At 34.9% G+C, this 16464-nt stretch overlaps 1 protein-coding gene across 1 annotated transcript in view; it reads left to right on the forward strand.

Moving 5' to 3' along the window:
* The window catches only part of LRP1B (LDL receptor related protein 1B), a 1918909-nt gene that overhangs the window by 1178546 nt on the left and 723899 nt on the right, over positions 1-16464 (forward strand). The window contains exon 18 of the mRNA XM_047084146.1: positions 4154-4270. Within this exon, the coding sequence (XP_046940102.1) occupies positions 4154-4270 (117 nt within the window). The remainder of the gene's footprint in view (positions 1-4153; positions 4271-16464) is intronic.

A 16464-nucleotide genomic window follows, 5' to 3' on the forward strand; every position in this document is an offset into this window, starting at 1 on the left:
AATTAAGAATAGTAGTTACATATAAAAAGAGAGAGAGGGAGATATATGATTGGAAAAAATTACATAGGAGATTTTAAATATAACTATAATACATTTTTCTGAAAAAAAAACAAAAAATAGTCTGTAGTAAACATAGGAAAAAAAAGATTTGATAGAGCTATATGATTGTAGACAGGTGTTAATATTATTATGTCTTATATTTTTCTATGTGATAGAAATATTTCACTGTGAAAAAAAAGGAACGATTGATTGGCATAGTTGCTGAGGGTGAGGTCAAGTCCATAGAGGATGGTAGGGGCTTGGAGGGTATGCCTGGAAGAGGAAACAGCCTATGTACAGCAGGCAGAAAAGAGCTGACAGGCAGGAGCTTGGTGCTTGTTCTTCCTCACAAAAAGAAAATATGTTTCTGTACTTATGAGAGAGACCCAGAGGCCAAAGATGAGAAGTAGTTTCAAGTCTTTTTCCTCATAGCCGCTGATGATGATACTTAGATGAAAGCCTAGCCAATTTCAGATGAGATTTTTTCCCCACAGTATGGAATTGTAATTAGATTACATAATATTTATTCTTCTCACATCTTTCACAAATTTTGAGTAAACTTAAACTAAATAGATACAATTGAATTAAGAAAACCTGATATATTAAAGATGAAACTTCTTTACAAGATAAATTGAAAAGTATGTTTTGATATGACATATGTTTTGTTTAAGTAGAATGCTTTGATTAAAATACAGCAAAGGTTAGGAATAATGTGTGAAGCTCTCTTGTCTTCTTCCTCCTTATTGTTCCTGTGCATTGTGGGATTTCTCACTGCTACAGGACAGCAGGAGAAGTATAATTAGTGATGAGTAGAAAAAAATCACGTTGTGACAGTGGATTTCTCACTCACTGCTAGATAAACAATTCCACTGAAGAAGTGTAAATTTCCTCTTCATTACAGCAGCATTTGCTACAAAATTAGATTGCTCTGGGGCTGCTCTGCTAATCTCACCTCCAAACTAATTTAGAAATGATGATGACAAGAACTGAAAAAGTAAAGGTTGTATCTTTATGATATAAACCCAGTGATTAGAAAGTGATGTTTTAGTCAATCTGATTATATCATAGAGACAGACAGTACTTATAGATTTATAGAATGAAGCATTTTTTTTTCTTATGTGAAATTACTTAAATTTCCTTGGTGGACTAAGCAGAGGATTTGTCCATGATTAGAATGGACAAAAAATTCATATATTCTCAGGGCATACTATTCCTCAATAATAAGCCAGTAAATACTCTTTGGTGTAATAGGTCATAACCGTTCCTTAAGCTTCTGAGTTAGTGAGGTGACATACATTCCCACACCACACACAATGTGAAACAGGTCCTTAGGAGTTCTCATTCTCCTCTATAATCATCTTAGCGATCCTCATGAAAGAAATCTTAGAAAACTTTACTAAAATGAAGCCTGAACGACAAGGAGTACTGTGACATTAAAAAAAAAAACCAGATAAAAGAATGTTGGAATATTGGGATATTTAATATATTCTTATTATGAGTCAATTAGAATTTAATGGAGATGAAATGAAACTATGTAATTCTATATCCTTCTTTAAAGCAAAAACACAAGAAAGACTGAGGAATGAAATAGGTTGGGAATGAGGGAAGACAGGAGAGTTGTAGGAAAGAATGAAAAGTAGAGAAAAGAGAGAGAAAGGAGAGAAAAAAGGAAAGAAGAAGGAAGAAGGGAAAGAGGGAAATAATGAGGGAGAGCTGGAAGAAAAAGGGAGAAAGAATTGGAAAAAAAACAGAACAAAACAAAACAAACCTTTCTTATTAAATTTCTCCTGAATCTCAAAAGGTAAAGAGTATTTACTGCAATCAGTGAAACAATACAGACATCTAAGAAACATGAATCTTCCTCATACCTCCATGCCCTCTCTTCCCACTAAGTGAACTAAATGCCAACGTCTTCATTCTTCTCTAGGCTAATCCATATATATATATGGACTATGTACGTGTGTGTGTGTGTATTTCAAGTAGATATAGTTTTATTGAAATTACCTAGGAACTCTGTTGATTTAGTCTAAATGTTAGAATAATTTCACAGAAAATCTATAGTTAGCCAAATGAGACAACAAATATTTAATCCTGCTTGAAATATCAACATTGAAAACTTCAGCAGTATACATGTTTGTTGAGATACTTAAAATCTAATAATGTAAAATAAACACTCTACTTGTAAAAAGGGAAAACTCAAATATTATGTGAAATGTTTTAGATTCAGAACCCTTATCCATATAAACAAAGTAGAATACATAGTGTAATAATTTTATGGAATTTCTAATTTATAGACACTGAGGATAGAAATGGTACATTGAATCTAATATGTCCAATCAAACCAGTAATTTTTCATTTTTCTCAGTGATCCTTTCAGTGTTCACTAATAATATATATACATTTTAACATAGCAATTACACTTTGCTTAAAAGGAGACAACTAGCATATAACTTTTAAGAAATTATTTTATATGACCTCTGAAACCCTGATTTATGGAGACTCTTATTTTATTTTATTTTATTTTATTTTATTTTATTTTATTTTATTTTATTTTATTTTAAATTTTTTTTAATGTTTATTTATTTCTGAGACAGAGAGAGACAGAGCATGAGTGAGGGAGGGGCAGAGAGAGAGGGAGACACAGAATCAGAAGCAGGCTCCAGGCTCTGAGCTGTCAGCACAGTGCCCGGCGCGGGGCTCAAACTCACAAACCACGAGATCACGACCTGAGCCGAAGTCGGTCTCTCAACCAACTGAGCCACCCAGGCGCCCCATGGAGACTCATTTTAATGTGTTTGGGTGACTTGCCTTTGAACCACTTTCAATTTTATACCAACTGTTAGTTCATTGGAATTTTGATGAAACAGAAACACATCCTTCTGATTCTTAAGCCCCAAAACAGAAGGAAATCTATGAACTAGGTAACGTTCTCTTATCATAGCTATAGAAATTCTGACCCTAATTGTTTCTCATCTGTCCAATCCTCATCTAACCCATATATTAATAAAAGGTGGGAGAATCCCCCTCCTACAATTTCCCACTCTTTTCTCTGATCCAATAAAAAGAAGGGGTGGTAGGAAACCGATACTCATGAAAACAAATTTGTATCTCAGACAGACAAAAGAGAATTAAACACTTAAAAATATCTAACTATGTAAGTATGTTACTAAGGCCTGGGAGAAGAGTTAGGGTAGCTATCTAGGATTTCATGGTTTCAAAAGTTGACCTGACTGTAATAGAAAATGGTAACCAATTCCTTGTAGAACAATAACCCCTTCACTGAACAATCAAAATGGCTGCTTTTGGCTAAGGTAGAAAGTTTCCATGTGTATGTTCATTGAAACTTTTGAGAGAGGCCAAAGCAAAGTTTACTAATATACTTTGATTAAAAGGTTATAGATTTTATTATATAAGTGATGAATCACCAAATTCTACTACTGAAACCAATATTACACTATATGTTAACTAACTAGAATTTAAATAAAAACTGGAAGGAAAATAAAGTTACACATTTTTATATAACTATGCTGAAAAGTGAATTTTAAAAGAACATCATAAGGCTAAATGTATGTTTTAGAAAATATTTTCTGCACTCTTGTTTCATATATTGGATCATTTTGAGATGTAGAAATAAATGCATTGAAATGTTAGAGGAAAAGAACAATTCTGACCCCATGATTAGAAACTAGATACCCTAATATAATCTCGAAATCTTTCCTACTACATGACAGCAAGTTTTCTTGGTTTATTGACATAGACTCTGCAAAATTCTTTTTTGTTAATTAAAAGTTGGATGAAATTTAATTCACCTGTATATTCATAAGCATGTGCCAGGCAAAAATTGTGATGTAATGAATTCATAGCTTCATTTGTGGACATGTGTGAGGGTTACTGAATATCTTGTCATTTAGCAGTACCTGAAATTGAAGGGCAAAGCATGTGAACTTTAGAGAAGATGAGCAATTTGGCAGTATCAAAAAATTAAAATTTACTTTAAAAATATTTTATCTAATAAAGTAATAGAATATCTTATGTGTGAAAGAGTTACTGCATCATTTATTTTACCTGGATGTTATTCAAAAGGCCTTATTTGTACCTTAATGGATTATCTTAGCCAGAACATGCCAGGTGGACCAATTTTCTTGTGGAAATGGGCGCTGCATTCCCAGAGCCTGGCTGTGTGACAGGGAAGACGACTGTGGTGACCAGACAGATGAAATGGCATCTTGTGGTAAGTTGTCTGTGAAACATGCTGTTAGTAGAGGCTATGTCAAAGAGAAAGTTCGGTCATTTTGTCTCTCTTAAGAGGCTCTTTATTTCTTTATAAATACTGGTCAACAAGGCAAAAGATCTGTTAACATTTTATTACTGCCTTTTAGGCCTGAGTGTGTACTTTAGTGATACCTTTGGAATATATCCATTCCATGAGTCAGTAACCATATTCTCAGCCAAAATAAATGGATCCCAACTTTGAGGATTATATTATGAAGTAGTTATAAACCCAATATGATATTCTCAAATGTTCATTATTATCAATCTTATGTCCGTAATGATTATTTTTTTTTCAAATAGAGTAGTTCATTGGGTAGCATTTGGACTAAATTATGAGTTTCTCATTGACATGCTTATGATATATTCTTGGAGCAATAAACAATACAGGCTGAGATTACATAGTTGGCGATCCATTTGTTTCATTTGCATTGAGTCATATAATTCTGTTATTAGTTTAAGGTATTTTTGTTAATAGCAAAATTTCTAGTCACTTTCAACTGATCCTTCTTTGGGAAAAAAATTTTATTGTTACATAAAATTGCAAATTTAATTATTCTCATTTGTACCCATGTATCAATAGATTTTATTATCATTTATCAAAGTGATGTATAGTGAAACATAGTAAGGAAATTAACCAGGTTTTGTAAGAACTTGTGGAATCTTTTAGGCATGGCTATGCATTTTTTTAAATTACTAATGGGGAAACATATATTAGATATGCATAGCACATTTATTAGAATATAATGCAATTGAGCATGTATTTTTTTAAATAATTTAACTACATGTCATAATAGTTTTAATAGTTGGGAAATAAGAAGACTTTGTTTTAATCCCTCAATTTAAAAGGCTCTATTTAGGGGTTCCATTATCTAAAATTTTATCTTTAAAATTTTTCTAATACTAGACAATTAAGTCCCTATAGACATTAGAAGTTGTAACCTTTGAATAAAGTATAGATGAGTAAGTTGTACTGATTGACACTGTAAAGAAGACAATAGCAGTTTTGAAGAAGAAAGTAATAGACAGTCACACAATAACAGTCACTTTTATATTTCACATGTAGAATTCTCAAAGCCTGGCCAGTTAAGGGATTCAGAAAAATGTATCCCTTTCCTTTCTAATGTCCAGACTATTCATGTGGCTGGGTCTGCATCTAGGAAGTTCTATCATTTAGGAAAACTTGATTGTTTTTCTGTTCTCAGCATCTCCTTCCAGAATATGCCAAAAGGGTAATGAATAACCTGCAAACAGTAAAGACAGAGAAGTCTAATTCAGATAAGAAAGTCCATGAAAACATAATAGAATAGGAAAATACATAATGAGCTCATTAGAGAACTTCAATTAGGTCTTTGATCTGACTTGTACTTTTCAGGATGTTAGGGGAAAAAAAGGTTGCAGGAAGTTCAGACACATATATCCTATTGAATATTTGCAATACATCTTTGAGAAACATACTATTGTCCAGATTTTACAGATAAAGGAGTAAAAAATTAGGGACATTTAACAACTTGCTTGAGATCACAAGGCTAATAAATAGGACAAGGCTATGAATCCAGCTATACTTGAAACTAAAACTCAGGCATTTCAGGTCGACTTTGTCTGGGAGTCATGGATTGGGTTCAAATTGGGAGTAGAACATGACATGATACATATCCATATTCATGACTATCTAATTAAATGTGCGTATACCTATAATGAGTTTTGTTCATTGTTGGGTTGGTAAATTTTTTAAGATCTCCTGGCGTGGGGGCGCCATGATCTAATGTTTACCTATTTTTGTGGGGTAAATACTCCTGTCATGGCCAATATCAAGTTGCTCACGTGACTTTTTGTGTGTGGATTTGGGAAAAGATGTGCATACCAATGCATGGTATTTCCATAATACAGATATAATAGACATAACTAACTTCAAGAGCAAAATAAAATTCATATAGTTTATTTTAAATAATGGATGTATCCTTAATAATTAATTCTTAGAATCCTTGAAAATTTAAAAATTGGTTATTGCAAGCTGGTATAAGATGCTTCCAGTATATCACTGGTTAGGAATAACTGTGAAGTGTAGTTGTCAGTTTGCTTCTGAAATATCGCCAAACTTTATAGAGTATCAGTAAGCCACATGGGGTAGTCTCAGTACTGTTTCCCCTTTATAAGATAAGAAACATGTCCTCTCCAAACTTGTTCCTCTCTGTAGTAACATACATTTATCTTTCAGATTGTCATTATACATCAAAATTTATGTCAGTAAAAGAAGCTGATAGTGAATCTCTAGTAGGCACAATTTTACTTTCAAAGTTTTAAGAGAGGGATGCCTAGATGGCTCAGTCACCCAGAGCATCCAACTTTGGCTCAATTCATGATCTCATGGTTCGTGGGTTCAAGCCCTGTGTTGGGCTCTGTGCTGACAGCTCAGAGCCTGGAGTCTGCTTCTGATCCTCTCTCTCCCTCTCTCTCTGCCCCTCCCCTGTGCTCTCTCTATCTGTCTCTCTCTCAAAAAAACAAATAAACACTGAAAAATTAAAAAAAAATAAAGTTGTAAGAGAGAACGACATGGATTACTCTCATAAAAGAAATTATCTCTGCATTGAGGCACCTGGGTGGCTCATTTGGTTAAGCGTCAGACTTCAGCTTAGGTCATGATCTCACCGTTTGTGGCTTCAAGGCCTGGATTGGACTCTTGTGCTGATATCTCAGAGCCTGGAGCCTGCTTTGGATTCTGTGTCTCTGTCTCCCTCTCTGCCCCTCCCCCATTCACACTCTATTTCTCTCTCTGTAAAATATAAATAAATGGTAAAAAAATTAAAAAAAAATCTCTGCACTAAATGCAAAATGACAAAAATATTATATATTGTTTAATTTACTGCATCATAAAAAGTCATTCTCCTTGGCAGTAATCTAGAAATGAATGTAAGTTCGACTAATTCCCCGTTTTATTAGGCATCATTATAATATTTGGGCTGATCATATTTTACTTTTCCCATTGGACTCAGCCAAGTTCCCATAGGTTTAATCCTACTAGAAGACTTACCATCATTTATTTTGTTTTTATATTTCAGCTCCATGAACAACTTCTGTTTCATTTCATAACTACTATTTTTCACTGAAAATAGTACCAAAATTTGGATTTTAAAACATGAGAATCCAATGGTTAGAAATACTTCTGGTCGGGGGCACCTGGGTAGCTCAGTTGGTTAAGCATCCAACTCTTGGTTTCAGATTGAAGCCATGATCTCACAGTTCATGAGACTGAGCCCCACATCAGACTTCTCGCTGACAGCATGGAGCCTGCTTGGCATTTTTCCTCTCCCTGTCTCTCTCTTCCCCTCCCCCTGCTTGCACCTGCTCGCTCGCTCTCCCTCTCTCTCTCTCTCTCTCTCTCTCTCTCAAAATAAATAGACTTAAAAATAAAAAAGGAACGCTTCTGGTTGTATTTAGGAGTTGAAGCTTTTGCAAATGAGGGTCAAAATTTAGTGGAATTCATTAGCACCTGTTTAAAACCTAATTCATTTTACTTGCATTTGCTTTTACAAGGTAACTGCACATTTTAGGTTGAAACTATATGTAGGCAAACACATAATTAGAAAGGGCCTTGAAGATTCTCACTTCATCTTTAAAGAGCCTTTTAACTTTTTTTGGTAGTCCTCATGTTGGGCAAAAAAGAGGCTCTGGAAATTGACTCTGCAAATAAGAACAGATATGTTAAAATAGTGAAGCCTGAGTTAGAAGTGGACTGTGTGTCAAGGAACTAAATGGTCACTTGTTTCAAAGCTATTAGCGTGGATTCTCAACTTTAGCTGTCAGTAAAAGAATCACCTGCCCATGCCTCACCCCAGACTAATTAAATAAGAGTCTCTGGGGATCAGATGCAAGAATCAGTATTGTTAATGCTTTCCAGTGGTATGAAATGTGCCCTCAAGTCTGAGAACTGTCAACTTAAGGCCAAGGTTCTCAAACTTGATCATGCACCAGATCCCCTGGAGAACTTATTAAAAAAGCATAAAGAAAAACATAACACAAACCAGAATGCTGGGCCTGATTCTCAGACTCTATGACCCAATAAGTCTTAGTTTGTCCATGATTTGTATTTATATTTATATTTCTAACAGTTGATGCTGATCCTGCGTGGTCAAGGGACCACACTTTGAGAAGCACCATTCAGGTTTGATTATATCTTACATGTACTTAGTGATGTGATTATGTTTATATATGCAAAATGAATTTAAGATGGAAGCAATTAACCTAGCAAATTTTCTTCCCATTTCCATGTTACAGCATTGAATATAAGAGTACTTCATGATTAAATGTAAGAACATTTCAGACAAACTTTTACTTTGCCCCTTGGAAAATTTATCATCAAAAGCAGTACATTTGTTTATTTTAAACTGTAGTTTATTTTGGGAGTGTTCTGTCTTCCCAGTATTTCAATATACCTTTTATTTGTTATTACTTTTTAATAAATACACGTTAATGTGAGTTGTTAGCTTCTGATTTGTTCAAACTGTTTAATTAAAAAAATAAAAATTTATTAACAGATTGAAAGTTAGTTCAATGGAGTCTAATAAAAATCCATTAAAATTTGCAAAGTTAACATGACTTCCTTTTATGAGTGTTAATCTTTTAAATCTATGAAAATAGTAAAATTCTGTCTCATGTAAAGTATAATCTTACTTGTAAAGCTACTTGTAATTTTACTCCACATAATTAAGGAGCAAAGAATTAGAAACAAAACTGGCAAGTATCAGACAGAAAGAGAAGAGACAGAGCTGTCAAAAAGAAATAATTTACCAGTTAAATCAGTGTATGCTTTATATCAAAGATTTGTTCAACTAGTTATTAGAAAACCAAATTTCATGATTAACTATAACATTTTTTTTGAGTTTAGTAAGAAAAAAATGCATATTTGTGTAACCTAATAAATGAAGACTGTTAACCCAATGGGCACTGGCAAAATATGAGTATTGGCAAGCACTGCTTTCAGTTGCTCCCTCATTCCTTAATAACGTCTTGGCAGACACAATGATTCTGCTAACTCGTTATTTCTAGAACTTGATTCAATCCACTTTGAAACTTCATTATTATATCTTAGTCAAAGCTTTCTTCTACCCCACTACTGGCTAGACGTGAAGTTCTAGGAACATTGATGAGAGGGGACCATGTTTTGTTTTTCCACCCTACATGTCCCCCCTCTTCTAGCCTTGGCTTTTCAGTCAGATGGGAGAGATGTATAAATAGGTAGCATCTTTTAAGTGGGTGTAGTGGTAACCTTCTCTGAAGATCACAGCCCTCTGACACATGTGCAATGCAGCTCTTTGAGAAAATGTGAAATCTTCATAGAGGCGTGAGGTCTCATTTCTCTTTATAGTTCCCTCAGCTCTATCTTCTGTTTCCGCTTCTTCTCCCCCCACTTCTAGATTTCTTTTGTCCCCATCCCCCATTGTTCCTACCACAGATTTCATATCTCATAGTCCTAAGAGTCTTTTGCTTGGTGGACACCTTCTTGGTTTCATTACTGATATGACCCCCCCAAAATAACAGTTTTGGGGCACCTGGATGGCTCAGTGGGTTAAGTGTCTGACTCTTGATTTCAGCTCATGTCATGATCTCATGGTTGTGAGATAAAGCCCCGTATCGCACTCTGCACTGTATATGGAGACTGCTTAAGATTTTCCCTCCCTTTCTCTTTCTTCCCTTCTGCCCCTCTCCCCAACTTGAGCTCTCTCTCTCTTGCATAAATAAATAAATAAATAAATAAATAAATAAATAAATAAATAAAATGGAAAAAAAAAGTTTTGCTCTCTCTTGTGAGTACACTTTTCCCCCTGCTCTCCCAACTGTGATCAGGCTAGTCTCCTAATGACCCATCAGTTCTTTCTTATCTAGATTCAGCATAAAATGGTTAGTCTACCTCCTGAGCAGCATTAATTTATTTCTCATGTACCCACAAAATTTCTTGAATTATTCTCATGGAGTCTCTCCTTCCCTTGAGTCTATTGGTCTTTGCATAAAATTGTCTTGTGGGCTACTCTTCGTTTGGAAGGAACAGCTTCAACTATTGGGATTTATGTGTAGCATGTAAGAGTACTTAGATTCTCCTTGTTCTTAGTATTGAGTGGGCCAGTGTCATGTCAAAAGGAAAAATCGTACTATTACATGTTAATTTTTATTCATTTTCTTGTTCCTTCTCGCTCTCCTTTCCCTCCTTCCTATTTGCTGTTAAAGCTGGCAGGCACTTGCTGACAAATGCAGACAAATTCTGCGCAATGTGCACAATGCATATTTATTCAATGCGTGGACATTTATAAAGAATGAGAAAACCATTCATTTTATCCCCTCACATTATAAATAAGGAAATCAAAACACCAAAACTTGTGTGTCCAAAATTGCAGAATGAGTTAGTAAGTCTGACAAGCACTGGACTCAGGTCCATTCTCTTTGTTTCAGAGATTCACAGGTTTTGGTGGTTGCCTGCACATGTTATCTAATTCAATCCCTCATCCAATGTAAGAATTCTAAAACTGGTCTCAGAGATGCTTACCCAGTCCTTGTTTGGATATTTTCAGGAACAAAGAACTGGTCTTTTCGCAGGGTAGCTAATTCTACTGTTAATCAGTAATTGTTAGAATATTCCTCATTGTTGCAACCAACGTCTGCCTTCCTAAAGATTCTAATCAATGATACTTGTTCTGTTTTCTGAGGCTATACAATCTAAATCTATAACCTTGTCACAGGATCACTCTTTAGATAACCGGAGGCACATTCCTGCCTACCTAACCCTTCTCTTTTACAAGCAAAAAACACCACTTCTTTCAGATTTCCTTACATGAACATTTGTATGTTATTTCCCTCCCAATTGCCCTACTATGAATATACTTGGATTTTTAATGACGTTGGTAAAATTAATGTTCTAAAATGAGGAGTTGATATCCAATGGGTTAGAGTTTCAGTTCTACAGATGAATAACTTCTAGAGATCTGTTGCATAATGATATGAATACAGTTAATGTTACTGAATTATGCACTTAAATATGGTTAGAATGGTAAATTTTATTTTATTTTAATTTATTTTGCCAAAATTAAAAACAAATTCATGGCCTAGATAGAATTAAACAGAACATAGTATCCCATATGTGGTATTTTTGAACAGATTGAAATGGATTTATTACCTTCAGTAATTTCTAGGCTTCTGTTAATGCAATTATAAATGGGAGCCTTATTACATAACTCCTATGTCAAGTGCCCAGCTAATTAAAATAACTAAGCTTCTCTTATGACTTGATCACTCCTTTTGTTCCTTTTGGGTGCTTCTAATGTTTAATTTTCAAATTTTTTTACCTTTTATTTTGATAATCTCCTCATTGTTCCTTATTTACCTATTTCTGAATATGTACATGGGTCTGGTCTTTTCCACTCTATGCTATTACTCTTAGATTTCCATCCTCCTATAACTCTTAACCCTACTGCTGTCTTGCAATTTTGAACCTATGATATTAATGAAGTCTCCCAGTTTTATGGAATTCAGAGATTTGATAAGCATAATTTTTAAGGCTGTAATCAAATCATAGTAACAAAGGTGTTAAACTTTTGGCAAGTAAATAAAAACATCCTTCAGGGGAAACTGATTTAATAATTAAAACTGTACAGAGACAATTTTGAACCATTAAATTTACCACCATCTTGCATGCATGATACTTTCATTTTTCATCAGAAGATTTACCAAACATTGCCAAAAATATGAGAACGCTTTGTTTATGGCATTTTCATGATACATCCTTATCTAAAAATTGTATCAGCAAATAAATGAATCTCATTTGGCATAAATTTTTATTTTGTTCTTGAGCAAAGAGTCTCTTTAAAAATTCTGACAAAATAATGTTTTAGCAAGTTAATACTAGAATTGTCAGATTATGTATATATATAAAATTGTATATATATATAAATATATATATATAAAATATAAATTTTACCTTTCTATTGTTTGCAAATTTTCACTCATTTTTGAAATTGGAACAATATTATTTACCATTTTCCAGTTTCCATACATCTTTCCCATCTTCTATTTATTTCAAAAGCACTGTCAATATTCTGAGATCAAAAATATATGTTTCATAACTTCTTTGATAACTTGTTTCAATGTGGAGATAAATTCATTTTTGGTAAGTAGGTGTTACAATTTTCTCTCTTTGATTTGATTTAGAGCTTTAACTTCCCATCAAACCTGTTTGTTCTTCACTCTCCAATCTGGCAATAATTACTTCCATTCAAATGACAGAAACCAAAGAAATTAAGTTATTTGATTTATGCTTTGTATCCCAGATGGTCGTGTTCTGCTTTCTCATGTTCTATACATTTATATTTAAGCAATTTTATTTTGTTTAGAAGTGGCATGCAAGCTTCTGCTAGGTTCTCTCTTATGTTATTCTTTTTTTTTTTTTTTTTAATTTTTTCCAACGTTTTTATTTATTTTTGGGACAGAGAGAGACAGAGCATGAACGGGGGAGGGGCAGAGAGAGAGGGAGACACAGAATCGGAAACAGGCTCCAGGCTCTGAGCCATCAGCCCAGAGCCTGACGCGGGGCTCGAACTCACGGACCGCGAGATCGTGACCTGGCTGAAGTCGGACGCCCAACCGACTGCGCCACCCAGGAGCCCCTCTCTTATGTTATTCTTATGGGTATGTGACATGCTTTCTCATCGTCTTTGGTTACGGTTCCCTGTTTTATACACATTTGATTAATAAGGCTCTGTATGCAGGAAAGTGGGGAGTTAGGAAGACCCTGGTGAGCATATTGAAAGCCACAGGCAGAAATTATTAAAAACAGCTTTTAGTTCCTTGACCTAACTCAGCATTTCCCCAGCTTCTTGCTTAAGGGTATGAATCACACAGGGTGCTTGGTACTAATAAATATCCTCAGGCCACTACCACCCTCCCCCAAAAGTTCATTCAGTAGGTCTCACATAGAGTCCAGGAATATGTATTTTGGGAAAAGCACCTCCTGTGATTCTTATCCTAGAGCAATTCCAAAAAATTTAATAAGCTATGTGATGTCAACATTCCCTACAAATTAGAATTTGTTAAGGCTACTACAAATCACCACAAACATGATGGCTTCACATAACAGAAATGCATTCTCATAGTTTTAGAGTCCAGAAGTCCAAAATCAGCAGTGCTCCACAAAGAGAATCCTCTGCCTCTTCCAGCTTCTGTTGGCTGCTCCACCTTGGCTCCAATCTCTTGTCTGCATGTTCACATGGCCTTTCTCTGTGTCACTATCACATCTTATAAGGACGCAAGTCCTTGGATATTTAGGGACCTCCTATAATCCAGAATGAAAGAATCTTGAGATCCTTAATTACATAGGCAAAGACCCTATTTCTAAATAAGACATTCACAGGTACCAGGCTTTAGAATGGGACATCTCTTTCTGATACATACATTTCAACCCATAACACCTGAGGAAATGTAGTATGTCCTATACTACCAACTGAAGTATAATAAAGGCTCAAGTATAAGTACTTTTAAAAGCTGTACATGTAATTCTAATATACATCCAGGTTTGTGAAACACTCACAATTCTAATTATTTACTTTTGCCTCCTGGCTAACTTCTTATCCAGACTCTCTGTTACATACCAGGAATCCTCAGATGTTCTTTCTTTTCCATAGTATCTGGAGCTTTGCACTACCAAAAGCCACTGGGCAATAATAATTCTAAGTGCCTCTTGGTGCTGACAAAAATGCAGTCCCTTAAATTTCTGTCAAGAATAAACATGAATTCTTCTGACATTTCAGCAGCATTGATTTTATACACACACACACACACACACACACACACACACACACACACACAATCAGAATCAAATGAGAAAGAATATGTAAAATCTCGGTAGTGGTTAGTATCTAGTAGTTATTCAATAAGAGACGAGCTATAGCCTTTTCTTTTTTTTCCTTCCAAATAATTTTCTTTATCAAATGGAACACACACACACATTTATTTTTCAAACTAGAGTTGGAATTGGGCCAATTGACATTATTAGAGAAAATAACATTTCCAAACTCTTATTTTTTTTTAATATTAAGTTTAATATTTTGAAAGATGTCAGGTTGAAGTATCCTACTGATCCAGGAAACAAATCCCTTCTATCATGTTGAATTGGCATTTTGAAAGCAGAAAGCTGTGTGCATGTCAGTCTTTGAGCCATTTGTTGCTGCCCCTTGCTGGGATGAGATAGTTTCTATAATTTGAGCAGAACTGAGGTGACTGAAGTTGGGGCTTTACCCCAGGGTACGTTGCCAAAAACAATCAGGATGTAACCTCTGTGAGTTAAAGTACATAAGCAATTTCATAAAAATTGCTCTTATTAATAACATGCTAATTTTTTAATGATAAAAATGAAACAAAAATAAATCTTAGGCAACCTGACTACTATTTTGTGCCACTGAAGAATCTATTCCTTGTGCCTACACAGTGCTAAAATTACTAATCCTAGAGTATGAATTAGAATGAGAAAAATATGACAGAATACCATATAAGGACAGTTTTAAAAATTCTTGTATTTTTGGGGAGCCTTTGTGGCTCCCTTGGTTAAGTGTCCAACTTTGACTCAGGTCACGATCTCACGGTTCTGTGGGTTCGAGCCCAAATCAAGCTCTGTGCTGGCAGCTTAGAGCCTGGAGCCTGCTTCAGATTCTGTTTTTCCCTCTCTCTATGTCTGCCATTCCCCCACTCATTCTCTCTCTCTCTCTCTCTCTCTCTCTCTCTCTCTCTCCCAAAAATGAATGAATGTTAAAAACAAAGAATTTCACTAAAAATTTCTGTATTTTTTATTTATTTATTTTTAATTTTTTTTAAACATTTTATTTATTTTTGAGACAGAGAGAGACAGAGCATGAACAGGGGAGGGTCAGAGAGAGGGAGACACAATCTGAAACAGGCTCCAGGCTCTGAGCTGCCAGCACAGAGCCCGACGTGGGGCTCGAACTCCTGGACTGCGAGATCATGACCTGAGCTGAAGTTGGCCGCTTAACCGACTGAGCCACCCCGGCGCCCCAAAAATTTCTGTATTTTTAAAATATAGATATTTCAAAATTTGTTTTTTTTTCTTCTGGAAGATATGGTCGTATACGCACACACACACCAAAATTTCCTGAAATATAGTCTTAAAATAAGTAGAAACCAAAATAAATTTATTTGAGTTACTTTTTATATATTCTGAGTTTTTATAGACATTATAAATCAGTTAATTGTTTATTTCATGTAGTATATTTGTTGGGGAGAGTCTTTTTTTTTAAGTTTATTTATTTTGAGAGAGAGAGTGTGTGTAAGTAGGGAAGGAACAGAGAAAGAGAGGGAGAGAGAGAATCCCAAGCAGGCTTTCTACCACCAGTGTAGAGACCAGTAAGGGGCTCCAGGCACGAATCACGAGATCATGACCTGAGTTGAAGTCAAATGCTTAACCAACTGAGCCACCAAGGTCCCCTTATCTGGTACATTTCATTGGGAATTTCCAATTTACAAAAGCTATTATTTCTTTATCATTTCTTGAGACAAAAAAAAAATCTAAGTTCATTGTTTAATTTTTAACTTTTGGACTCAGTTGAGTTTAGATTTATTTTAGTACTAATTATTTTAATTGCCAAGGATCCCTATCACTGTTAGATATAAATCTGTCCTTTGGAATTTTTCTGCTGTCCTAAAATGTGTAAAAACAGAAAATGTAAATTTTTCCTAAAATGTGAGTGTGAGCATGTGCACAAGCAGGGGGGTGGGCACACAGTGAGGGAGACACAGAATCAGAAGGCAGACTCCAAGCTCTGAGCTGTCAGCACAGAGCCTGACAAGGGGCTCGAACTCATAAACCATGAGATCATGACTTGAGCTAAACTCAGCCCCTTAACCAACTGAGCCACCCAAGTGCCCTGAAAATGTAATTTTGTATAAAGAGACTATATTTTTAGTCTCATTCACTATTTTCTTCCCATCAATGTTTACACCTTTCTTTAAAAAGATTAGCACCAACATAACTGCTTAACTGTTTTTGATCCTATATGTCTCATCAGCTGTCACATTGATTCTTACGTTCCTCATAGTAAAATGTCTTGGAAAAGTTGCATAAATTTTATGTATCAATGTTCCACTCAGTCTACAATAGACGAA

The sequence above is a fragment of the Lynx rufus genome, unplaced genomic scaffold, assembly GCF_022079265.1.
Source record: "Lynx rufus isolate CCGP_SWC_20201006 ecotype Redwood Valley unplaced genomic scaffold, mLynRuf1.p SCAF_2, whole genome shotgun sequence".
NCBI classification, from domain to species: Eukaryota; Metazoa; Chordata; class Mammalia; order Carnivora; family Felidae; genus Lynx; species Lynx rufus.